Raw genomic sequence first — 27,119 nt, 5'->3', positions numbered from 1 at the left:
CAGTTTTGGTCACCTTACTTAAGGAAGGTTATACTGGCTTTGGAGGGGGTACAGAGACGATTCACTTAGCTGATTCCGGAGATGAGGGGGTTACCTTATGATGATAGATTGAGTAGACTGGGTCTTTACTCGTTGGAGTGCAGAAGGATGAGGAGTGATCTTATAGAAACATTTAAAATCATGAAAGGGATCGACAAGATAGAGGCAGAGAGGTTGTTTCCACTGGTCGGGGAGACTAGAACTAGGGGGCACAGCCTCAAAATACAGGGGAGCCAATTTAAAACCGAGTTGAGAAGGAATTTCTTCTCCCAGAGGGTTGTGAATCTGTGGAATTCTCTGCCCAAGGAAGCAGTTGAGGCTAGCTCATTGAATGTATTCAAGTCACAAATAGATAGATTTTTAACCAATAAGGGAATTAAGGGTTACGGGGAGCGGGCAGGTAAGTGGAGCTGAGTCCACGGCCAGATCAGCCATGATCTTGTTGAATGGCGGAGCAGGCTCGAGGGGCTAGATGGCCTACTCCTGTTCCTAATTCTTATGTTCTTATGTTATATTACAGCACTCAGTTATATTACAGCACTCAGTTATATTACAGCACTGCGCCGTCAGTTATATTACAGCACTGCGCACTCAGTTATATTACAGCACTCAGTTATGTTACAGCACTCAGTTATGTTACAGCACTCATTTATATTACAGCACTCCGCACCAATGTTCCCACTAATTATTTTGGGTGTCCCGCACCTTTAACGGGCTGCGTGGCCCATTCAGATTTCAGCGCCTGTGCGGTTTTTCCATGTTGAAGCCGCCATGCATCCTGCATGGGACGTCCAGAGCGATGCACGTTCTGCGCAGCTTAATGGGGTCAGTGCTCAGCACCCAGTTATACTTATCCATCAATCAACATCACTAAAAAGCAGGTTATGTGGTCATGGTCACATTGCTATTTGCGGGAGCTTGCTGTGCGCACACTGGCGGCTATACTTCCCTGTCCGACAACAGTGAATAGACTTCAAAGCTACCTCATTGGCTGTGAGGGGTCCTGCGGCTGTGCAGGGCGCTGTGTAACTACGTAACTTTCTCCGTTTGTAGTTCTGTGTGCCTGAGTGGAGTGAAGCAGTGGTACAGTGGCGATGGGCCGAATGGCCTGCTGCTGTGCGGGATCGCTGACTGATTCGACAACCGGAGCTGCAATTTCGCACGTGGGCCTCACTTCGATACCTGAAAGGACGAAGGGTGCAGAGACTGGGAAGCGTTTGCAGAATCTGGGAGCTAGAACTTGCCACAAAGCTGGCGGAGAATTAGAGCGGAAGGAATGAGATGAAACAAAACTGAAAGCAGTTTGCTGCAGAATGTTGTGCCGAGCGGAGCCATCGGGGACGCTGAGCTTCATCGGGATTATGTGGGTCACTGTCCTCGGGCGCACACCGCGCAGCGCTCACACGCGGACAATGATATCAGCGGAGTGTAACTAATAGCAAGGCAACAGCAAGATGCAGCCTCCCCGAGGCTGGAGAGAGTCGGAGAGCAACGCGGCCTCGCACTTTATTCCTGCCTGTGTGGGGATCGAGTTCGGACACAATGGGGGAGAAATTCGACTGCTTTGCACCTGCCGTTAGCGCCTGCGGAGCGGGGGCGGTAGCGGGGCGCGCAGGGGTTTCCCGACCAGCCGCGGCGAATTCACCGATGCCCGTGTACCTCCCGCTCAGTTTTGCGCCGGGCTTTCGAGCGCCCCATAGATCGTGATGTCATAAGAACATAAGAATTAGGAACAGGAGCAGGCCATCTAGCCCCTCGAGCCTGCTCCGCCATTCAACAAGATCATGGCTGATCTGGCCGTGGACTCAGCTCCACTTACCCGCCCGCTCCCCGTAACCCTTAATTCCCTTATTGGTTAAAAATCTATCTCTCTGTGACTTGAATACATTCAGTGAGCTAGCCTCAACTGCTTCCCTGGGCAGAGAATTCCACAGATTCACAACCCTCTGGGAGAAGAAATTCCTTCTCAACTCGGTTTTAAATTGGCTCCCCCGTATTTTGAGGCTGTGCCCCCTAGTTCTAGTCTTCCCGACCAGTGGAAACAACCTCTCTGCCTCTATCTTGTCGATCCCTTTCATTATTTTAAATGTTTCTATAAGATCACCCCTCTATCGTCTACTCAATCTATCATCATAAGGTAACCCCCTCATCTCCGGAATCAGCCTAGTGAATCGTCTCTGTACCCCCTCCAAAGCCAATATATCCTTCCTTAAGTAAGTTGACCAAAACTGCACGCAGTACTCCAGGTACGGCCTCACCAATACCCTGTACAGTTGCAGCAGGACCTCCCTGCTTTTGAAGGCCAACATTCCATTCGCCTTCCTGATTACCTGCTGCACCTGCAAACTAACTTTTTGGGATTCCTGCACAAGGACCCCCAGGTCCCTCTGCACCGCAGCATGTTGTAATTTCTCCCCATTCAAATAATATTCCCTTTTACTGTTTTTTTTCCCAAGGTGGATGACCTCACACTTTCCGACATTGTATTCCATCTGCCAAACCTTCGCCCATTCGCTTAACCTATCTAAATCTCTTTGCAGCCTCCCTGTGTCCTCCGCACAATCCGCTTTCCCACTAATCTTAGTGTCATCTGCAAATTTTGTTACACTACACTCTGTCCCCTCTTCCAGGTCATCTATGTATATTGTAAACAGTTGTGGTCCCAGCACCGATCCCTGTGGCACACCACTAACCACCGATTTCCAACCCGAAAAGGACCCATTTATCCCGACTCTCTGCTTTCTGTTCGCCAGCCAATTCTCGATCCATGCTAATATATTTCCTCTGACTCCGCGTACCTTTATCTTCTGCAGTAACCTTTTGTGTGGCACCTTATCGAATGCCTTTTGGAAATCTAAATACACCACATCCATCGGTACACCTCTATCCACCATGCTCGTTATATCCTCAAAGAATTCCAGTAAATTAGTTCAACATGATTTCCCCTTCATGAATCCATGAATCCATGTCATCAGGTGCGCAGTGTCCCATTACCGCCCCAGACGCAATATTCGGCGGGCGGTCAACAGCGGCAGCTGCCGGAGGCAGTGTCACCTCGGCCGGCCACTTGGGGAGCGTGGATCAAAGGCCTTGGTGGTCAGGGCCAAACTTTAATCTTTGCCTACCAGTCTGGTGCCTGCTGCAAGTTTTCGATCCTTCATTGGTGCTTGATGTCCAAGCTCGCCATGCCCGGTGTGATTGTGGCTGTAATAGTGTCACACAGCTCCCCTGGTCACACACAGCCGACCACAAGATCGGCCCTTCCCTTTAAGCGAGGGAAACAGACTCTGATGTCGGTAGCAATGTGCTCCACACTATGCAGCGCTCTGCCACTCCCGTCCCGCTCTCGAACATCGGCGTCCCAGGATCAATGGATTTCCCAGGAGAAAAAAAATGATAATCGCCTTCGGAGTTTTCAAACGTTATTGCCCCAAACGCACTACAGAATTTCTACCCAATGTTCACCGCAAGAGAAACTCCCAGACACACACGGTCACACACACCGCCGTAAAGGAATAGTTCGGCACAGCGGTAACTCGGAATGGTGATGTTCACACTCGCTCACACAGCGTCGGAAATTCATACCATCCCTGCTCACACTCACACCCACCGCCCTGCTCACACTCACCCCCACCCCCGCTCACACTCACCCCTGCTCACACTCACATTCCCCCGCTCACACTCACCCCTGCTCACACTCACCCCTCCTCCGCTCACACTCACCCCGCCCACACTCACATTCCCCTGCACACACTCACCCCCTGCACACTCACCCCTGCTCACACTCACCCCTCACACACTCACCCCCACTCACACTCAAACCCCCTGCTCACACTCACCCCCTGCTCACTCCCCCACCCAGGCTCACACTCAAACCCCCTGCTCACACTCATTCCCTGCGCGCACTCCCTCCCCCCTACTCACACTCCCTGCCCCCTACTCACACTCACACTCCCCCCGCTCACACTCACACTCCCCCGCTCACACATGCACTCCCCTGCTCACACTCACCGCCCCCCCCCCCGCTCGCACTCACCTCCGCCCCTGCTCACACACACCCTCCTGCTCACACACACCTGCCCTGCTCACACTCACAGAGTGAACGAACGGCCTAAGTGTGTCGCCAAACCACTCTGTCAGCAGGAACAATGCAGTTTTTTAAACACAAACATCTCTCAATGGAAATAATCACAACTGGACTTGTACCGAACAGGGGGGCCACCCTAATGAGACGAGAGAAGGGCTGATAGGAGGGAATTTATTCACTCGTTTGTGTCCCAGTGTCAGCCCCTGTTTCCACCGTGTGTGTCCCAGTGTCTCCTGTACACACTGTGTGTGTCCCAGTGTCTCCTGTACACACTGTTGTGTGTCCCAGTGTCTCCTGTACACACTGTGTGTGTCCCAGTGTCAGCTCCTGTATATGTAGAGTATGCAGTTGGTAAAAGGGAAGGATTCACTCCTGACTGGTACTGTGCAGCCGATTTTGATTCTGATAGAATGCGTCAGAGTATAACGAGATTCTGAATAAACACATTGGTGGTTTCTGCTGTGAAGTTTTTGAAAAGTAGCTTGAGTCTGGTGCTAACTTTGGGATCCTTGTTTACCAGGGGGCGGGGGGTGAGCTGGGATCACAGCCCTCACATACCCTGTAACTGAGTGTGAGAGATCCCCCTCCCACCCTGGGATGGGACATCAGTAGATTGATTGATGGTAGCCTGCCCTTTCAGCAAAGGGCAGAATAAAGACCCAAAAGTACAAGCAGCTGGTCTTGGGATGGGTCTGGCTGAAATCTCGGTCCACTCTGGGCCCGATCTCAAGAGGCAGACTTCTCCCAGCAGAGGGGAGGAATAATCCTGGTCGCAAGTTCAAGCGCAGGCATGCCAGGCAGATATCTGGGGCACCAGGTTTGGATTTGGAGCAGGCTGGATATCATTCTCTTGGCTGCGACAGCTTGGGTAGACATTGTGGGGAGAGAGGGAGCATTCTGGGAAGAGAGGGGGACCAATGACATAGGTACAGAGAGGGATGAGGTCCTACAGGCAGAGTTTAGGGAGCTAGGGTAAAGATTAAAAAGTAGGACCTCAAAGGTAGTAATCTCCAGATTACTTCCGGTGCCACGAGCTCGTGAGTACACAAATAGGAGGATAGAGATGGTGCAGGCGGGAGGGCTTTAGTTTTCTGGGACATTGGGACCACTTCTGGGGGAGGTGGGTCCTGTACAAGCTGGACAGATTGTACCTAAACAAAGCCGAGACCAATATCCTCGCGGGGGGGCGGGGTTTGCTAGTGCTGTTGGGGAGAGTTTAAACTAGCTTGGCAGGGGGATGGGAACCTGAGAATAGATTCAGTAGGGAGGGGAGTAAAGCTGCAATTGGAAAGCAAACCCGTAGAAAATTAGTTTGAAGGAGAGGAGAAACAAGGGTTAGTAAGTAGTCAACAAAGAGGTTTGGCTGTACTAAATGGTATATATTTCAATAGTCATCTTGGTTAACCCTTGCCACTGGACCAAGACCTAGCTCTGTCAAGCCCGTGTGGTGGCTATTGTGCAACGGCCACCCCACGTTAAAAAAATCCACGCACAGGCATCTTCCACCCTTCAGGATGTAGTTCGGGATCCGTAAAATTAGGTCCTTCATTGAAACACATGTGAACTCATCCCTTTTTGGCGTGGAAGCAAGTCATCCTCGATTCGAGGGCCCGCCTAAGAAGGAGAAGGAATACTTCAATGCAAGGAGTATAGGGAATAAGGCAGATGAGCTGAGAGCACAGATAGACACTTGGGAGTAAGGTATTATAGCTAATACAGAGACATGGCTAAAAGAGGGGCAGGTATGGCAGCTCAACATTCCCGGTTACAGGATCTTCAGAGATAGAGAGCAGGGTAAAAAGGGAGGGAGTGTCACAGTATTGATTGAAGAAACTGTTATAGCTGTGAGGAGGGATGATATGTTAGAGGGATCATCAAACAAGGCCATATGGGTCAAATTGAAAAATAAAAAAGGGGCGATCACACTGCTGGGGGTGTACTATAGACCCCCAAACAGTGAGAGGGAGATAGAAGAGCAAATATGTAGGCACATTTTTGAGAAGTGCAAAAACGATAGGGCAGTAATAGTAGGGGATTTCAACTATCCTAATATTAACTGGGACAAAATTAGTGTGCAGGGTATAGAGGGTGCGGAATTCCTAAAATGCATTCAGGAGAACTTTTTTAGCCAGTCGGTAACAAGCCCAACACGGGAGGAGCTTGTTCTGGATTTAGGTTTAGGGAGTGAAGCTGGGCAGGTGGAAGGGGTATTAGTGGGAGAGCATTTAGGTGCTAGTGACCATAATTCAGTTTGATTGAGGGTAGTTATGGAAAAGGACAAGGATAGACCAGGAATAAAAGTTCTAAATTGGGGAAAAGCCAACTTTGCTAAGCTGAGAAGTGATTTGGCCACAGTGGGCTGGAATCAGCTCCTTGGAGGTAAATCAGTGTTGGAACAGTGGGAGGCATTCAAGGAGAAAATCCGTAGTGTTCAGGCCAAATATGTGCCCTTAAAGAAACAGGGAGGGACTAACAAATCTAGAGCCCCCTGGATGTTGAGGGCCATACAGGGTAGGATAAAGAAAAAAAGGGTGGTTTATGACAGATAGTGAGGGCTAAATACAGCAGAATCTCTGGAGGAGTATAAAAATTCCAGCGGTGAAATTAAAAAGGATATTAGGAAAGCAAAGAGAGAGCAAGAAAAATTCTTGGCAAGGAAAATCAAGGAAAATCCAAAGATGTTTTATAAATACATTCAGAGTAAGAGGATAAATAAAGAAAGGGTAAGGCTTATCAGAGACCATGAGGGTAATCTGTGTGTGGAGGCATGAAATGTGGGTATGGTTCTTAAGGAATACTTTGCGTCTGTTTTCACAAAAGAGAGGGGTGATGCAGACACTGCTATCGAGGAGGAGGAGTGTGAAATATTAGATGAAATAAACATAGGGAGAGATGAGGTATTAAGGGGTTTAGCAGCTTTGAAAGTGGATGAATACCCAGGCCCAGATGAAATGTATCCCAAGTTGTTAAGCGAAGCAAAAGAGGAAATAGCACAGGCTCTGACCATCATTTTCCAATTTTCTCGGGCTACAGGTGTGGTGCCAGAGGACTAGAGGGACTGCTAATGTTGTATCTTTGTTTAAGAAGGGAGAAAGGGATAGACCGAGTAATTACAGGCCAGTCAGCCTAACCTCAGTGGTGGAAAACTTACTGGAAAAAATTCTAAAGGACAGGATAAATCTTCATTTAGAAAGACACAGATTGATCAAGGATAGTCAGCGCGGATTTGTTAAGGGAAGGTCGTGTCTGACTAACTTGATTTTTGAGGAGGTAACAAGGATCGATGAGTGTAGTGCATATGATGTAGTGTATATGGATTTCAGCAAAGCTTTTGATAAGGTCCCACATGGCAAACTGGTCACGAAAGTAAAAGCCCATGGGATCCAGGGCAAAGTGGCAAGTTGGATTAAAAATTGGCTCAGAGACAGGAAGCAAAGGGTAATGGTTGATTGGTGTTTTTATGATTGGAAGGATGTTTCTAGTGGGGTTCCGCAGGGCTCAGTACTATGTCCCTTGCTTTTTGTGGTATATATTAATGATCTAGACTTGAATGTTGGGGGTATGATTAAGAAGTTTGCAGATGATACAAAAATAGGCTGTGTGGTTGATAATGAAGAAGAAAGCTGTAGACTGCAGGAAGATATCAATGTACTGGTCAGATGGGCAGAACAGTGACAAATGGAATTTAATCCGGAGAAGTGTGAGGTAATGCATTTGGGGAGGGCCAACAAGGAAAGGGAATATACATTAAATAGGACACTGGGAAGTGTAGAGGAATAAAGGGACCTTGGAGTGCATATCCACAGATCCCTGAAGGTAGCAGGTGTTTAAGAAGGCATACGGGATACTTGCCTTTATTAGCCGAGGCATAGAATATAAGAGCAGGGGGGGTTATGCTTGAATTGTATAGAACACTGGTTCGGCCACAGCTGGAGTACTGCATGCAGTTCTGGTCACCACATTACTGGATGGACGTGATTGCACTGGAGATGGTGCAGAGGAGATTTATGAAGATGTTGCCAGGAGTGGAGAATCTTAGCTATGAGGAAAGATTGGATAGGTTGAGTTTGTTTTCATTCGTTCAGGGTAGGTTGAGGGGAGTCCTCATTGAGGTGTATAAAATAATGAGGGGTCTAGATATAGTGGATAGAAAGAGCCTATTTCCCCTAGCAGAGGGTTCAATAACCAGGAGGCATAAATTAAAAAAAATTAGTAGGAGGTTTAGAGAGGATTTGAGGGGAAATTTCTTCACGCGGAGGGTTGTGGGGGTCTGGAACTCACTGCCTGAAAGGGTGGTAGAGGCAGAAACCCTCACCACATTTACAAAGTACTTGGATGTGCACCTGAAGTGCCGTAACCTGCAGGAGTACTAACCGAGAGCTGGAAAGTGGGATTAGGCTGGATAGCCTCTTGTTGGCCGGCATGGACACCATGGGCCGAAATGGCTTCCTTCTGTGCTGTACATTTCTATGATTCTATGATTCTCGGAGCAAAGCCAGGGATAGATGGCAGTGGAATGGAGTCTGCCTCGTTTGGAGAGATGATGCCGCTCAGATCGCCCAGACACCTACCCAGAGGGACCAGGGGTGATTACAGCATCCTATTAATCAGTGACAATGAGACAGCGGACAGCTCATTAACTCCATTCATCATTCAGACAATTTCCTGCACTAATTATGCATCCTTCGCACTGCCACCCTCGGCATTGTGCCACTTGATGTAAAGGAGGTCGGTGTGAACCTGCGGTGTGTGTGGTATCTGTCGCAGTCAGCCTGGGCGAGCTGGGCTCAGCCTATTCAACCACTTCCCTTCCTTTGCCGACACGCCTTTCTAGTTAGTGTGAATGGCAGGCTGGCAGTGCCACAGACCTGGTGCGAGTGCAATGCAGGCAATGTTCACTTGATACCCGTTATTCCGATGGTGAGTTTCGGATCTCGGGTGGATTGTTGTATTTTTCCCTCAATATTAGGGACAGAGGGATGGGGCTGAGGCCAGCTCTTTTGAATGAGGCGTTAAAACGAGGCCCCGTCTGCTCTCTCAATTGGTCTGGTGTCCCTCAATCAACATTGCTAAAACAGATTATCTGCTCATTATCACATTGCTATTTGTGGGAGCTTGCTGTGCACAACTTGGCCGCCGTGTTTCCCACATTACAACAGTGACTACACTCCCAAGTACTTCATTGGCTGTAAAGTGCTTTGAGATGTCCGGTGGTTGTGAAAGGCGCTATAAAAATGCAAGTCTTTCTTTCTTTCTCCTGCCCTTGCCATAAACCCTTGCAAAATGTTCTTTCCTAAATATTTCTCCACTTCGCTTTGAAAGACTATTCTGGATCTGTTTCTGTCACTGTCCGCGCTCAATCATTCCCAACAACTCTCGGCAGAAAAACCAGCCCAACCCCTCCATCAATCTTTTGGTGATCGCTTTGTTGCCCATTCACTGATCAGTTTATCTGTGAGAGTCACAGTGGGCCGATCGCTGGGGGTAATGGGGCAGTAGCGTTTTTAGGTCCTTTGCCCCCGTTCCCCCATTATACCCCGATAGCCAGCCCACTGCAACTTTCCCACTTCAAAACACTTCTTTCTCACACAAGGTGGCACAATGTGCAGAGGGTGTGGAGGTGGGGTTGGAGGGGTGGGGGGGGGGGAGTTGTGGAGTGTGGAGGAGGGTAGGGGGGTGGAGGAGGGTAGGGGGGTGGAGGGTAGAGAAGGGTAAGGAGGTGGAGGGTGGAGGAGGGTAGGGGGTGGAGGGTGGAGGAGGGTAGGGAGGTGGAGGTTGGAGGAGGGTAGGGGGTGGAGGGTGGAGGAGGGTAGGGGGTGGAGGAGGGTAGGGAGGTGGAGGGTAGAGGAGGGTAGGGAGGTGGAGGGTGGCGGAGGGTAGGGGGGTTGAGGATGGAGGGTAGGGAGGTGGAGGGTGGAGGAGGGTAGGGAGGTGGAGGTTGGAGGAGGGTAGGGGTGGAGGGTGGAGGAGGGTAGGGGATGGAGGGTGGAGGAGGGTAGGGGGGTGGAGGGTAGAGGAGGGTAGGGGATGGAGGGTAGAGGAGGGTAGGGGGGTGGAGGATGGAGGGTAGGGGATGGAGGGTAGAGGAGGGTAGGGGGTGGAGTGTGGAGGAGGGTAGGGAGGTGGAGTGTGGAGGAGGGTAGGGAGGTGGAGGGTGGAGGAGGGGAGGGAGGTGGAATGTGGAGGAGGGTAGGGGATGGAGGGTGGAGGAGGGTAGGGGATGGAGGGTGGAGGAGGGTAGGGAGGTGGAGGATGGAGGGTAGGGAGGTGGAGGGTGGAGGAGGGTAGGGGATGGAGGGTAGAGGAGGGTAGGGAGGTGGAGGATGGAGGGTAGGGAGGTGGAGGGTGGAGGAGGGTAGGGGATGGAGGGTAGAGGAGGGTAGGGGGTGGAGGGTAGAGGAGGGTAGTGGATGGAGGGTAGAGGAGGGTAGGGGGGGTGGAGGATGGAGGGTAGGGGTGGAGGGTGGAGGAGGGTAGGGGATGGAGGGTGGAGGAGGGGAGGGAGGTGGAATGTGGAGGAGGGTAGGGGATGGAGGGTGGAGGAGGGTAGGGGATGGAGGGTGGAGGAGGGTAGGGGGGTGGAGGATGGAGGGTAGGGGATGGAGGGTAGAGGAGGGTAGGGGATGGAGGGTAGAGGAGGGTAGGGGGGGTGGAGGATGGAGGGTAGGGGTGGAGGGTGGAGGAGGGTAGGGGATGGAGGGTAGAGGAGGGTAGGGGGTGGAGGGTAGAGGAGGGTAGGGGGGGTGGAGGATGGAGGGTAGGGGTGGAGGGTGGAGGAGGGTAGGGGATGGAGGGTAGAGGAGGGTAGGGGGTGGAGTGTGGAGGAGGGTAGTGGATGGAGGGTAGAGGAGGGTAGGGGTGGAGTGTGGAGGAGGGTAGGGAGGTGGAGGATGGAGGGTAGGGGATGGAGGGTAGAGGAGGGTAGGGGGGGTGGAGGATGGAGGGTAGGGGTGGAGGGTGGAGGAGGGTAGGGGATGGAGGGTAGAGGAGGGTAGGGGGTGGAGTGTGGAGGAGGGTAGTGGATGGAGGGTAGAGGAGGGTAGGGGTGGAGTGTGGAGGAGGGTAGGGAGGTGGAGGATGGAGGGTAGGGGATGGAGGGTAGAGGAGGGTAGGGGGACACTGGCTCCCGTGATGTTGCCCGGGATCAGTGGAAACGCCACTGTGTGGATCCCTTGGGATGGAATGATGTCATTGCCGTGTGCGGCGAGCCCTTAGCCCCATGGCGGGGATTACCCAGCGCCCCGCGGGTCTGCCGCGAGCGGGGTCAGTGCCAGATCCTGGGCCGTGAGCCGGGCCGACATCCACTCTGGGTGGAAGTTAAAGAAGTGCCTCGAGCCGCCATGTTTGTTTCCGGTCGGCCCTGTCTGGGATTGTGGGATGTGTTCCGGCCGCCATCCTGCAGCCCCTCACGAACATTTTGGCCTCAGTACCATGCCACCCCGCTGACCCAGTGCCCACACAGTGTGCAGCGGCTCTCCCATTTAACCAAAGGCGAGGGGCGTGGAACCGCGTCAGCGCTACGTGAGGCAGCCGTGTACCGCTGACGGATGCCCAACAGTTTCTCTCTGTCTGCTCTGTCTAGACCCCTCATGATTCTGAACACCTCGATCAAATCTCCTCTCAATCTTCCCTGCTCCAAGGAGAACAAGTCCAACCTACAGGGCTAAGTGGGATTAAGCTAGATCGGTCTTTTCTGGTCGGTACTTCCCGCCCAGACTCGGTTACTGGCCCAATCGGGGCCTTGGCCAATTTCACCCCCTGTGTTTACGGAGCCTATCCATTGGAGGAGTACATTATAAGTACGGACACATCCATCCTCTCTAACAGTGGGATCCCAGGGGATTGACAGAGAGCGCACTGTAAGATCCCAGGGGACCGGGTGATTGACAGAGCGTGCACTGTAAGATCCCATGGGATGAAGAGGGTCAGTCATGAATTGAGCTCCTTGTTAATATGCATCATTAGTCACCTGTAGTGGAATAAAATAACTGGATCTGAAGGTTGGGGAGATCTTTCATCGCCACTGCTCAGTCTGAGAGTCAAATTAATTCTTACTGACGGTGTGTCTATATTTAGCTGCAGAGGCAGGGAGGGAGAGAGGGAGAGAGAGAGAGGGAGAGAGGGTGGGAGGGAGAGAGAGGGTGGGAGGGAGAGAGAGGGTGGGAGGGAGAGAGGGTTGGAGGGAGAGAGGGATAGAGAGAGGGAGAGAGGGTGGGAGGGTGGGAGGGAGAGAGAGGGTGGGAGGGGGAGAGGGAGAGAGGGTTGGAGGGAGAGAGGGAGAGAGGGTGAGGGGGAGAGAGGGTGGAAGGGAGAGAGGGAGAGAGGGTGGAAGGGAGAGAAGGTGGAAGGGAGAGAAGGTGGAAGGGAGAGAGGGAGGGAGTGAGGGTGGGAGAGAGCGTGGGAGAGAGGGTGGGAGAGAGGGAGAGAGGGAGGGAGAGACGGAGGGAGGGAGGATGTGAGGGAGAGAGGGAGGATGGGAGGGAGAGGATGGGAGGGAGAGAGAGAGGGAGAGAAGGAGGGAGGGAGAGAAGGAGGGAGGGAGAGAAGGAGGGAGGGAGAGAAGGAGGGAGAGATGGAGTGTGGGAGGGAGCAAGGGAGGAAGGGACGAAGGAGGGTGAGAGGGAGAGAAGGAGGGGACGAGGGAGAGAGGAAGAAAGGGAGGGAGGCAGGAAGTAAGGGACGAGGGAGGGAGGGAAGGTGCGAGGGAGGAAGGAAAGGATGAGGGAGGGATCGAATCATAGAATTGTAAATATGTACAACACAGGAGGCCATTCGGCTCATCGTATCTGTGCCGACCAGAAAAGACCGCTCCAGCTTAATATCACTCACCAGTACTTGGTCCGTGCCCCTGCAGGTTGGGCTTGTTCTACTTGGCGCAGAGAAGGTTGAGAGAAGATTTGATAGAGGTGTTCAGAATCATGAGGGGTCTGGACAGAGTAGTTAGAGAAAAACTGTTCCCATTGGCTGAAGGGTGGAGAACCAGAGGGCACTCTGGTTGGCAATCTCAGGTTGGGAAAAGAACCAAAGGTGACATGAGCGAACGTTTTTCGCTGTGAGTGGTTAGGATCGGGAATACGCTGCCTGAAAGGGTGGTGGAGACAGTTTCAATCGTGGCTTTCAAAAGGGAATTCGGTAAGTAGCTGAAGGAAATAATTTGCAGGGCTACGGGGAGAGGGCGGGGGAGTGGGACTAGCTGAAGAGCTCTTGCCAAGAGCCGGCACGGACTTGACGGGCCGAACGGCCTCCCTCTGTGCTGTAACCATTCTATGGTTCTGTGAGCCCTGCGGAACACCACTGGGAGCAGCCTTCCGTCGACCATTACTCTCTGCTTCCTGCCTCTGAGCCAATTTTGGATCAACTTGCCACTTTCCCTTGGATCCCATGGGCTTTTACCTTTTTAGATCTGTTTGCCATGTGGGACCTTGTCAAAAGCCTTGCTAAAATCTATAAGGTCTACATCAAACGCACTGCCTTCATCAACCCTCCTTGTTACCTCCTCAAAAACTCAAAGTTAGTCAGACACGACCTTCCCTTAACAAATCCGTGCTGACTGTCCTTGATTAATCCGTGTCTTTCTAAATGACAATTCATTTTGTCCCTCAGAATATGTACCAATAATTTTCCCATCACCGAGGTTAGGCTGACTGGCCTGTAATTACTCGGCCTATTCCTTTCTCCCTTCTTAAGCAACGGAAGGAAGGGAGGGAGAAGGGTCAAGGGAGGGAGGGAAGAAGTGATGGAGGGAGGGAGGGGGAGGAAGGGATGGAGGGAGGGATGAGGGGAGGGAGGGATGAGGGGAGGGAGGGATGAGGGAGAGAGGGATGAGGGAGAGAGGGATGAGGGAGAGAGGGATGGAGGGATGGAGGGATGATGAGGGAGGGAGAAGGGACGAGGGAGGGAGGGAGGGTTGAGGGAGGGAGGGAGGGATGGAGGAAGGGACGAGGGAGAGAGGGATGGAGGGAGGAAAAGAGGGATAGCAAAACGAGGGAGGAAGGGATGAAGGGAGGGAGGGAGGGAGGGAAGGAGGGATGAGGGGAGAAAGGGACGCGGGAGTGAGGGATGGAGGGAGGGAGGAGAAGAGGGATGGAGGGGGAGGAAGGGATGGAGGGAGGATGGAGAAGAGGGAGAGAGGGGGAGGAGGGGAGAGAGGGAGGGAGTGACGGATGAGCGAGGGCCAAGGGAGGAAAGGATGGAGGGAGGGAGGGAGGGCTGAGGGGAGGGAGGGATGAGGGAGAGAGGGATGGAGGGAGGAAAAGAGGGATGGCAAAACGAGGGAGGAAGGGATGGAGGGAGGGAGGGAGGGAAGGAGGGATGAGGGGAGAAAGGGACGCGGGAGTGAGGGATGGAGGGAGGGAGGAGAAGAGGGATGGAGGGGGAGGAAGGGATGGAGGGAGGATGGAGAAGAGGGAGAGAGGGGGAGGAGGGGAGAGAGGGAGGGAGTGATGGATGAGGGAGGGCCAAGGGAGGAAAGGATGGAGGGAGGGAGGGAGGGATGAGGGAGAGAGGGATGGAGGGAGGGAGGAGAAGAGGGAGGGATGAGGGAGAGAAGGATGGAGGGAGGGAGGAGAAGAGGGAGGAGAAGAGGGAGGAAGGGAGGGATGAGGGAGGGACTAATACTTTATACCAGTTGTGTCAGGGCTGTGTTCCATCCCTGCCTGTTTTTAGCCTGTGGACACTATAGTTGTTCATGAAACTGAAACTGTAGTTCCTATTGTGACCAGCCCCACAGAAATCTCTCAAAATCAGATGGATTTAAAAATCTATCTATTATTAAAAAATACTTCTGAAAGAAGCGAGGTCGCACGGCCTATCAAATAAACATTGAAAACTGCCCGAGGCAGGTATTGCGTGGGCTCTGGTTGTCGTGGTGACGTGTTTCACATTGGGTCCTCACATCTACACAAATAACCTCGTATAGTGGGCTCAGACATCAACAGTCTGGACATCCGTGAGGGCACTCACTGTGATCGGTAGAATAGAAAAACATAATATTTTTAAATGGTGAGAGACTATTAAATGTTGGTGTCCAGAGAGATTTGAGTGTCCTCGGACAGGAAACACAAATGGGTACAGCAAGCAATCAGGAAGGCAAATGGCCTTTATTGCAAGGGGGTTGGAGTATCAGAGTAAGGAAGTCTTGCTACAATTGTACAGGGCCTTGTTGAGACCACACCTGGAGTACTGTGCACAGTTTTGGTCTCTTATCTGAGGAAGGACATACTTGCCTTAGAGCTGGTGCAATGAAGGATCACTAGACTGATCCCTGGGATGAGAGGGTTGTCCTGTGAGAGATTGAGTAGATTGGGCCTATACTCTGGAGTTTAGAAGAATGGAGGGTGATCTTACTGAAACACACAAGATTCTGAGGGGGATTGACAGGGTAGATGCTGAGAGGTTGTTTCCCCTGGCTGGAGTGTCTGGAACTAGGGGTCACAGTCTCAGGATAAGGGGTCTGTTATTTAAGACTGAGATGAGGAGGAATTTCTTCACTCAGCGGGTTGTGAATCTTTGGAATTCTTAACCCCAGAGGGCTGTGGATGCTGAGTCGTTGAGTATATTCAAGGCTGAGACAGATAGATTTCTGGACCCTAGGGGAATCAAGGAATATGGGGACAGTGCAGGAAAGTGGAGTTGAGGTCGAAGATCAGCCATGATCTTATTGAATGCTGGACCAGGCTCGAGGGGACGAATGGCCTAATCCGGCTCCCAATTCGTATCCTCTTTTCTCTGAACTTGTGTCAATTAAGACCCTCGTTTGGATTTGGCTCATTTTCTCTTTGAATCATTTCTCCAGTGAGGACACATTTTCCTTACCAAGACCTTCCTCAACATATATCTCTGCATCCTTCTTGCATATTGTGAAATACTATCTAATACTGTAGAACATCACCAGTACTTTTTGTTGTGTATCTGTAAAGCGTGCACTCCCATGTTCCGCCACCAGGGAACGCATCCCCTGAAGACCCAAGGGATCCCAACATCCCTTGGGAGCACTGTGTATAATCTGGCCCCTAAGGCCTGTTCCTCACTCTGGAGTGTCTTAATAAAGACTGAGGTCACTGTTACTTTAACCTCACTGTGTGCTGTCTCATCTGTGTTAGGAACACAATAACTGGCGACGAGTATACGAATCCAACGCAAAGATGCAGCAAACTGTGGGCATCCTGGAGAAGTTCACAGAGGGTGAGGACTGGGAAGCCTATGTCGAACGGCTAGACCAGTACTTTGTAGCCAACGAGCTGGACGGAGAAGGAAGCGCTGCAAAAAGGAGAGCGGTCCTCCTCACGGTCTGCGGGGCACCGACCTACAGCCTCATGAAGAATCTTCTGGTTCCGGTGAAACCCACAGATAAGTCTTATGAGGAGCTGTGTACACTGATTCAGGAGCATCTTAACCCGAGGGAGAGCGTGCTGATGGCGAGGTATCGGTTCTACACGTACCAGCGATCTGAAGGTCAGGAAGTGGCGAGCTACGTCGCCGAGCTAAGGCGACTTGCAGGACAATGTGCGTTTGATGGCTACCTGGAGCAGATGCTCAGAGACTTTTTTGTACTGGGCAATGGCCACAAGACCATCCTACGAAAACTTTTGACTGTAGAGACTCTGACCCTCAGTAAGGCCATTGCGATAGCACAGGCGTTTATGTCCACCAACGATAACACCAAACAAATCTCTCAGTACACAAGTGCTAGCAAAGTTCATAAATTAACTGGAACTGTGTTTGCGCACAGAAATGTACAGGGCAGAAACCACAAGTCTGCAACTGCCAGCAGGCCTCCGGTGACCCAGATGACTCAGAGTCCACAACAAAGGATGAATGCAAGGCAATTCACACCTTGTTGGTATTGTGGAGGCTTCCATTCAGCCTATTCATGCTGCTTCAAACGATATGTTTGCAAGAGCTGTGGAACAATGGGGCACCTCCAATGAGCTTGCAGACGAGCTGCAAGCTCTGTCAAACCTGCTAATCACCACGTGGCAGAGGAAGATCGGTCCATGGTGGATCAAAGCAATTTTGAGCCTCAGAGAGAGGAGAGGAGGCAGATGCTGAAGTACACAGGGTGCACACCTTTTCGCCGAAATGTCCACCTATAATGCTAAATGTAAAATTGAATGTCTTACCCGTAGCCATGGAACTGGACACTGGCGCTAGCCAATCCATCATGAGTAAAAAGATGTTTGAGAGAATGTGGTGCAACAAGGCACTCAGACCAGCCCTGAGCCCCATCCACACGAAACTGAGAACACACACCAAAGGACTTATCACTGTCCTGGGCAGCGCCATGGTCAAGGTCACCTACGAGGGCACGGTGCACGAACTGCCACTCTGGATTGTCCCGGGCGATGATCCCACACTGCTTGGAAGGAGCTGGCTGGGCAAAATCCGCTGGAACTGGGATGACATCCGAGCTCTATCACATGTCGATGAGGCCTCATGTACCCAGGTTCTTAACAAATTTCCTTCCTTTTTTGAGCCAGGCATTGGAAACGTTTCCAGGGCGAAGGTGCAGATCCACTTGGTCCCAGAGGCATGACCCATTCACCACAAGGTACGAGCTGTACCTCACATGATGAGGGAGAGAGTGGAAATCGAGCTGAACAGGCTGCAACGCGAGGGCATCATCTTCCCAGTGGAGTGGGCCAGCCCGATTGTTCCAGTACTCAAAAGCGATGGCATGGTCAGGATTTGCGGCGATTATAAAGTAACTATTAATCGTTTCTCGCTACAGGACCAATACCCGCTACCTAAGGCAGACGACCTGTTTGCGACGCTGGCAGGAGGCAAGATGTTCACCAAGCTCGACCTGACTTCGGCCTACATGACGCAGGAGCTGGAGGAGTCTTCGAAGGGCCTCACCTGCATCAACACGCACAAGGGACTGTTCATCTACAACAGATGCCCGTTTGGAATTCGGTCGGCAGCAGCGATCTTCCAGAGAAACATGGAGAGCCTACTCAAGTCGGTACCTTGCATAGTGGTTTTTCAGGACGACATATTGGTCACAGGTCAGGTCACTGACAAGCACCTACAAAACCTGGAGGAGATCCTCCAGCGACTGGATCGCATAGGGCTGCGGCTGAAGAGGTTGAAATGTGTCTTCATGGCAACAGAATTGGAGTTTTTGGGGAGAAAGATTGCGGCGGATGGCATTCGGCCCACAGACGCCAAGACAGAGGCTATCAGGAACACGCCCAGGCCACAGAACGTCACAGAGCTGCGGTCGTTCCTGGTACTCAACTATTTTGGTAACTTCCTACTGGGGTTAAGCACCCTCTTAGAGCCCCTACATGTGTTATTGCATAAAGGTGAGAACTGGGTATGGGGAAAAAAACCAAGTAATTGCTTTTGAGAAAGACAGAAACATTTTATGATCCAACAAGCTGCTTGTATTATATAACCCATGTAAAAGACTTGTGCTAGCATGTGATGCGTCGTCGTACGGAGTCGGGTGTGTATTACAACAAGCTAACGTTGTGGGGAAGTTGCAATCTGTCGCCTATGCTTCCAGGAGCTTGTCTAAGGCCGAGAGGGCCCACAGCATGATTGAGAAAGAGGCATTAGCGTGTGTGTTCGGGGTAAAGAAAATGCATCAGTACCTGTTTGGCCTCAAATTTGAGCTGGAAACCGATCACAAGCCCCTCACATCCAAGAACAAGGGGATAAATACTCATGCCTCAGCCCGCATACAAAGGTGGGCACTCGTGCTATCAGTGTAGAACTATTCCATCTGCCACAGGCCAGGCACCGAGAACTGTGTGGATGCTCTCAGTCGGCTACCAATGCCCACCACGGAGGTGGAAATGGCGCAGCCTGCAAACTTGTTGATGGTGACGCAGTCCGTAGACTTGTTGATGGTCATGGAAGCGTTTGAAAATGATAAATCACCTGTCACGGCCCGCCAGATTAGGACTTGGACCAGCCAAGTTCCTCTGCTGACCCTAGTAAAAAACTGTGGACTGCTTGGGAGCTGGGCCAGCATCCCCGTTGAAATGCAAGAGCCAATCACAGCGTTCCACCGGAAAAAGGACGAGCTGTCCATTCAGGCAGACTGCCTGTTGTGGGGTAACCGCGAAGTGCTACCCAAAAAGGGCAGCACACACCCGGGTATAGTAATGATGAAAGCGATAGCCAGATCCCACGTGTGGTGGCCCGGTATCGACTCTGACTTCGTGTCCTGTGTACGGCAATGCAGCGTGTGTGCTCAGTTGAGCAACGCGCCCAGAGAGGCACCACTAAGTTTGTGGTCCTGGCCTCCAGACCATGGTCGAGAATCCATGTCGACTATGCGGGCCCGTTTCTCGGAAAAATGGTCCTGGTGGTGGTGGATGTTTTTTCAAAATGGATTGAATGTGAAATAATGTCGGGAAGCACCGCCACCGCCACCATTGAAAGCCTGAGGGCCATGTTTGCCATCCACGGCCTGGCTGACATACTGGTCAGTGACAACGGGCCATGTTTCACCAGTGCCGAATTTAAAGAATTCATGACCCGCAATGGGATCAAACATGTCACCTCGGCCCCGTTTAAACCAGCCTCCAATGGGCAGGCAGAGCGGGCAGTACAAACAATCAAACAGAGCCTTAAACGAGTCACAGAAGGCTCACTCCAAACCCGCCTGTCCCGAGTACTGCTCAGCTACCGCACGGGACCCCACTCGCTCACAGGGGTGCCCCCGGCTGAGCTACTCATGAAAAGGACACTTAAAACCAGACTCTCGCTGGTTCACCCAACCTGCATGATCAGGTAGAGAGCAGGCGGCAGCAACAAAATGTAAACGATGGTCGCGCCACTGTGTCACGGGAAATTGATCTGAATGACCCTGTGTATGTGCTAAACTATGGACATGGTCCCAAGTGGATCGCGGGCACCGTGATAGCTAAAAAAGGGAGTCGGGTGTTTGTAGACAATGGACAAATTTGCAGAAAGCACCTGGACCAAACGAGGCTACGGTTCACAGACTGCCCTGAACAACCCACAGCAGACACCACCTTTTTCGAGCCCACAATACACACCCAAAGGATCAACGACACCACCCCGGACCAGGAAATCGAACCCATCACGCCCAACAGCCCAGCAAGGCCAGGCTCACCCAGCAGCCCTGCAGGGCCAACAACACGCCAGCCCAGCGAGGGCACAGTCAACACACCAGAACAGACATTTGTCGCGAGGCGGTCCACCAGGGAAAGAAAGGCTCCCGACCGCCTCACCTTGTAAATAGTTTTCACTTTGACTATGGGGGGGGGGGGGAGTGTATCTGTAAAGCATGCACTCCCATGTTCTGCCACCAGGGAGCGCATCCCCTGAAGTCCCAAGGGATCCCAGCATCCCTTGGGAGCACTATATAAGCCAGTCCCTAAGGCCTGTTCTTCACTCTGGAGTGTCTTATTAAAAACTGAGGTCACTGTTACTTTAACCTCCCTGTGTGCAGTCTCATCTGTGTTAGGAACACAATACTTTTATCAACCCTCGTGTAGATCGCCGAAGGTTACTTAGGTAGAACTCCTATCAGCTGCAATGGGCAGCAAGCCCATGATGCCCAGTGAACGTGTCCCATGATGCCCAGTGAACGTGTCCCATGATGCCCAGTGACCGTGTCCCATGATGCCCAGTGAATGTGTCCCATGATGCCCAGTGAACGTGTCCCATGATGTCGAGTGAACTTGTCCCATGATGCCGAGTGAACATGTCCCATGATGCCCACTGAATGTGTCCCATGGTGCCCACTGAACGTGTCCCATGATGCTCAGTGAACATGTCCCATGATGCCCAGTGACCGTGTCCCATGATGCCCACTGAAAATGTCCCATGATGCCCAGTGAACGTGTCCCATGATGCCCACTGAAAATGTCCCATGATGCCCAGTGAACGTGTCCCATGATGCCCAGTGAACGTGTCCCATGATGCCGAGTGAACATGTCCCATGGTGCCCAGTGAACATGTCCCATGGTGCCCAGTACCAGTCAGTATGAATTTATATAGGCTCCCAATGGCGACAATACCGACTGCAGACCTGTAACAGAACCAGTCACAATGCTTTACAGCAGGTACATTAGGGGCTATTACCCACTGTTCAGTGCTTGTCACTAATACGAACCAGTGTGTCAGTACCATGACCCTGGGCCACCAACACACACTCACATCCCACCGATCCCAATGACAAGGAAAGGTATTGTACCTCTGTGAGCGTCTGTGGGAATTGCTTCAGGTGAATATTGAAGGCGGGCACACACTGGATGGTAACGTTTAACACCACTCCCAGGGAGCCCAGGTGCAGGCGAGCCGCCTGGAATATCTCACCGTTCACCGTGTCAGAACACTCGAGGACATCACCGGCAGCGGTCATCAACGTCAGTGCCACCACCTGGGGGAAGAGAGCCCGGTTAGATGGACAGGTTTGCTACTGGTTACAGAACGGTGAGGGTAGACAACTGATACACCACCTGGAACAGCACTGCGTGTGAGATGGAAGTATCTGGGCACACTCGTGCTTGCATCACCATGTGCAGCGCTGCTGATATACTGATGTACATGGGATGTGACACACTGGGACACAAGCACCAAGCGGGCCGTCACAGGTCAACACACATTGACCCCTGGGTCAGAATAGTGATGAACTTAGGAATGTGGAGATTGCTAGATGAGGAAAGACCAAGGTCCATCCAGTTCCCCGTCGACCATCCCGGCAGTCACATGATACAACAATGGAGTAGTTGACCAATCCCAGCGACCAATCTCTACCAATGAGTCTACAACAGACCTAGACATGAGGTGAGGAAAACCCCCAGTGGGGGAGAGCTTTGGGGACCACAGGTCCACAATCATCTGTTCCTCCCGAGCTCGCTGCACTCACCACACATCACGTCTCCAATTACTCATATACTGTGTCCCAAAATGAGATTTTCCGAAAGAAATAGATCTAATTTACACTTGAATGGATCAATACTATTCACGTCCGCCAGCAAGAACCTGTTCCATACTTCAACTCTGATGAAAGATCATCGATCTGAAACATTGATGCCCTTACGGCCCACCGCCCGCCCACTCCCCGCCCACCACCCGCCCACCCCCCGCCCACTACCCGCCCACTCCCCGCCCACTGCCCGCCCACTGCCTGCCTACTCCCCGCCCACTGCCCGCCTACTCCCCGCCCACTGCCTGCCCACTCCCCGCCCACTGCCCGCCCACTCCCCGCCCACTGCCCGCCCACTACCCGCCCACTGCCCACCCACCGCCCGCCCACTCCCCGCCCACCACCCGCCCACCCCCCGCCCACTACCCGCCCACTCCCCGCCCACTGCCCGCCCACTGCCCGCCTACTCCCCGCCCACTGCCCGCCCACTCCCCGCCCACTGCCCGCCAACTCCCCGCCCACTGCCCGCCCACTCCCCGCCCACTACCCGCCCACTACCCGCCCACTACCCGCCCACTACCCGCCCACTCCCCGCCCACTCCCCGCCCACTCCCCGCCCACTACCCGCCCACTGCCCGCCCACTACCCGCCCACTACCCGCCCACTCCCCGCCCACTACCCGCCCACTACCCGCCCACTCCCCGCCCACTACCCGCTCACTACCCGCCCACTACCCGCCCACTCCCCGCCCACTACCTGCCCACTCCCCGCCCACTCCCCGCCCACTACCCGCCCACTCCCCGCCCACTACCCGCCCACTCCCCGCCCACTGCCCGCCTACTCCCCGCCCACTACCCGCCCACTACCCGCCCACTCCCCGCCCACTACCCGCCCACTACCCGCCCACCCCCGCCCACCACCTGCCCACCACCCGCTCACCACCCGCCCACCACCCGCCCACTCCCCGCCCACTACCCGCCCACCCCCCGCCCACTACCCGCCCACTCCCCGCCCACTACCCGCCCACTCCCCGCCCACCCCCCGCCCACTACCCGCCCACTCCCCGCCCACTACCCGCCCACTCCCCGCCCACTACCCGCCCACTCCCCGCCCACTGCCCACCCACTCCCCGCCCACTGCCCGCCCACTACCCACCCACCACCCGCCCACTCCCCGCCCACTACCCGCCCACTCCCCGCCCACTCCCCGCCCACCACCCGCCCACCCCCCGCCCACCCCCCGCCCATTCCCCGCCCACCACCCGCCCACCCCCCGCCCACCGCCCGCCCACCGCCCGCCCACCCCCCGCCCACTCCCCGCCCACTCCCCGCCCACCACCCGCCCACCCCCCCGCCCACCCCCCCGCCCACTGCCCGCCCACTCCCCGCCCACCCCCCGCCCACCACCCGCCCACCGCCTGCCCACTACCCGCCCACTGCCCGCCCACCACCCGCCCACCCCCTGCCCACCGCCCACCCCCGGCCACCCCCCGCCCACCGCCCACCCCCGGCCACCCCCCGCCCACCGCCCGCCCACCCCCCGCCCACCCCCCGCCCACCTCCCGCCCACTCCCCGCCCACTCCCCGCCCACTGCCCGCCCACCCCCCGCCCACCCCCCTCCCACTCCCCGCCCACCGCCCGCCCACTCCCCGCCCACCGCCCGCCCACTCCCCGCCCTCCCCTGCCCACTCCCCGCCCACCCCCCACCCACTCCCCACCCACTGCCCGCCCACTTCTGCTTAAAGCCACCCACTCCCCACCCACTGCCACCCACTGCCCGCCCACTGCCCGCCCACTTCCCACCCACTGCCCGCCCACTGCCCGCCCACTTCCCACCCACTGCCGCCCACTGCCACCCACTCCCCACACACTGCCCTCCCACTGCCGCCCGCTGCCCCGCACTCCCCACCCACTGCCACCCACTCCCCACACACTCCCCGCCCACTCCCCGCCCACTGCCGCCCACTGCCACCCACTGCCGCCCACTTCCCACCCACTGTCGCCCACTGCCACCCACTGCCGCCCACTGCCACCCACTCCCCACACACTCCCCGCCCACTCCCCGCCCACTGCCACCCACTGCCACCCACTGCCACCCACTGCCGCCCACTTCCCACCCACTGCCGCCCACTGCCACCCACTCCCCACACACTCCCCGCCCACTCCCCACCCACTGCCACCCACTGCCACCCACTGCCGCCCACTTCCCACCCACTGCCGCCCACTGCCACCCACTCCCCACACACTCCCCGCCCACTCCCCGCCCACTACCCGCCCACTACCCGCCCACCACCCGCCCACCACCCGCCCACCACCCGCCCACCACCTGCCCACCACCCGCCCACCACCTGCCCACCACCCGCCCACCCCCCGCCCACTACCCGCCCACTACCCGCCCACTACCCGCCCACTCCCCGCCCACTCCCCGCCCACTACCCGCCCACTACCCACCCACTCCCCGCCCTCTACCCGCCCACTCCCCGCCCACTGCCCGCCCACTCCCCGCCCACTCCCCGCCCACTACCCGCCCACTACCCGCCCACTACCCGCCCACTCCCCGCCCACTACCCGCCCACTCCCCGCCCACTGCCCGCCCACTACCCGCCCACTACCTGCCCACTCCCCGCCCACTACCCGCCCACTACCCGCCCACTCCCCGCCCACTACCCGCCCACTAACCGCCCACTACCCGCCCACTCCCCGCCCACTCCCCGCCCACTACCCGCCCACTCCCCGCCCACTACCCGCCCACTGCCCGCCTACTCCCCGCCCACTACCCGCCCACTACCCGCCTACTCCCCGCCCACTACCCGCCCACTACCCGCCCACTCCCCGCCCACTACTCGCCCACTACCCGCCCACTACCCGCCCACCCCCGCCCACCACCCGCCCACCACCCGCCCACCCCCCGCCCACTCCCCGCCCACTCCCCGCCCACCCCCCGCCCACCGCCCGCCCACCCCCCGCCCACTCCCCGCCCACCACCCGCCCACCCCCCCGCCCACCCCCCCGCCCACTACCCGCCCATTACCCGCCCACTCCCCGCCCACTACCCGCCCACCCCCCGCCCACCGCCCGCCCACCCCCCGCCCACTCCCCGCCCACCACCCGCCCACCCCCCGCCCACTCCCCGCCCACTACCCGCCCACTACCCGCCCACCCCCGCCCACCACCCGCCCACCACCCGCTCACCACCCGCCCACCCCCCGCCCACTCCCCGCCCACCACCCGCCCACCCCCCGCCCACCGCCCGCCCACCCCCCGCCCACTCCCCGCCCACTACCCGCCCACTCCCCGCCCACCCCCCGCCCACCCCCCGCCCACCGCCAGCCCACCCCCCGCCCACTCCCCGCCCACCACCCGCCCACCCCCCCGCCCACTGCCCGCCCACCCCCCCCCACTCCCCGCCCACCCCCCGCCCACCCCCCCGCCCACTGCCCGCCCACCACCCGCCCACCCCCTGCCCACCGCCCACCCCCGGCCACCCCCCGCCCACCGCCCACCCCCGGCCACCCCCCGCCCACCACCCGCCCACCCCCCGCTCACCCCCCGCCCACTCCCCGCCCACTGTCCGCCCACCCCCCTCCCACTCCCCGCCCACCGCCCGCCCACTCCCCGCCCACCCCCCGCCCACTCCCCGCCCTCCCCCTGCCCACTCCCCGCCCACCCCCCACCCACTCCCCACCCACTGCCCGCCCACTTCTGCTTAAAGCCACCCACTCCCCACCCACTGCCACCCACTGCCCGCCCACTGCCCGCCCACTTCCCACCCACTGCCGCCCACTGCCACCCACTCCCCACACACTGCCCTCCCACTGCCGCCCGCTGCCCCGCACTCCCCACCCACTGCCACCCACTCCCCACACACTCCCCGCCCACTCCCCGCCCACTGCCACCCACTGCCACCCACTGCCACCCACTGCCACCCACTGCCACCCACTGCCACCCACTTCCCACCCACTGCCGCCCACTGCCACCCACTCCCCACACACTCCCCGCCCACTCCCCGCCCACTCCCCGCCCACTCCCCGCCCACTCCCCGCCTACTCCCCGCCCACTTTCCACCCACTGCCCGCCTACTCCCCGCCCACTACCCGCCCACTACCCGCCCACTCCCTGCCCACTACCTGCCCACTCCCCGCCCACTGCCACCCACTGCCACCCACTGCCGCCCACTGCCGCCCACTGCCGCCCACTTCCCACCCACTGCCACCCACTGCCGCCCACTGCCGCCCACTGCCACCCACTCCCCGCCCACTCCCTGCCCACTACCTGCCCACTCCCCGCCCACTGCCACCCACTGCCGCCCACTGCCACCCACTGCCGCCCACTGCCGCCCACTGCCGCCCACTTCCCACCCACTGCCACCCACTGCCGCCCACTGCCACCCACTCCCCGCCCACTCCCCGCCCACTACCCGCCCACTACCCGCCCACTACCCGCCCACTCCCCGCCCACTACCCGCCCAATCCCCGCCCACTGCCCGCCCACTCCCCGCCCACTACCCGCCCACTCCCCGCCCACTCCCCGCCCACTACCCGCCCACCCCCCGCCCACCACCCGCCCACCACCCGCCCACCACCCGCCCACCCCCCGCCCACCCCCCGCCCACCCCCCGCCCACCGCCCGCCCACCCCCCGCCCACCGCCCGCCCACCACCCGCCCACCCCCCGCCCACCACCCGCCCACCCCCCGCCCACCCCCCGCCCACTCCCCGCCCACCCCCCGCCCACCCCCCGCCCACCGCCCGCCCACCACCCGCCCATCCCCCGCCCACCCCCCGCCCACTCCCCGCCCACCGCCCGCCCACCCCCCGCCCACTCCCCGCCCACCCCCCGCCCACCCCCCGCCCACCCCCCCGCCCACTCCCCGCCCACCCCCCGCCCACCCCCCCGCCCACTCCCCGCCCACCGCCCGCCCACCGCCCGCCCACCCCCCGCCCACCGCCCACCCCCGCCCACCCCCGCCCACCCCCCGCCCACCCCCCTCCCACTCCCCGCCCACTCCCCGCCCACCGCCCGCCCACCCCCCGCCCACCCCCCTCCCACTCCCCGCCCACCCCCCGCCCACCCCCGCCCACCCCCCGCCCACTCCCCGTAACCCTTAATTCCCTTATTGGTTAAAAATCTATCTATCTGTGAC

At 56.7% G+C, this 27,119-nt stretch overlaps 1 protein-coding gene across 1 annotated transcript in view; it reads right to left on the bottom strand.

The window, feature by feature from the left end:
• The window catches only part of LOC139272911 (L-gulonolactone oxidase-like), a 119,055-nt gene that overhangs the window by 38,779 nt on the left and 53,157 nt on the right, over window positions 1-27,119 (bottom strand). The window contains exon 7 of the mRNA XM_070889011.1: window positions 21,303-21,488. Within this exon, the coding sequence (XP_070745112.1) occupies window positions 21,303-21,488 (186 nt within the window). The remainder of the gene's footprint in view (window positions 1-21,302; window positions 21,489-27,119) is intronic.

This window comes from Pristiophorus japonicus, chromosome 9 (assembly GCF_044704955.1).
Source record: "Pristiophorus japonicus isolate sPriJap1 chromosome 9, sPriJap1.hap1, whole genome shotgun sequence".
NCBI classification, from domain to species: domain Eukaryota; kingdom Metazoa; phylum Chordata; class Chondrichthyes; family Pristiophoridae; genus Pristiophorus; species Pristiophorus japonicus.
Note: the sequence above shows the minus strand (reverse complement) of the source record. Positions and strands in the feature narration are given on the sequence as shown.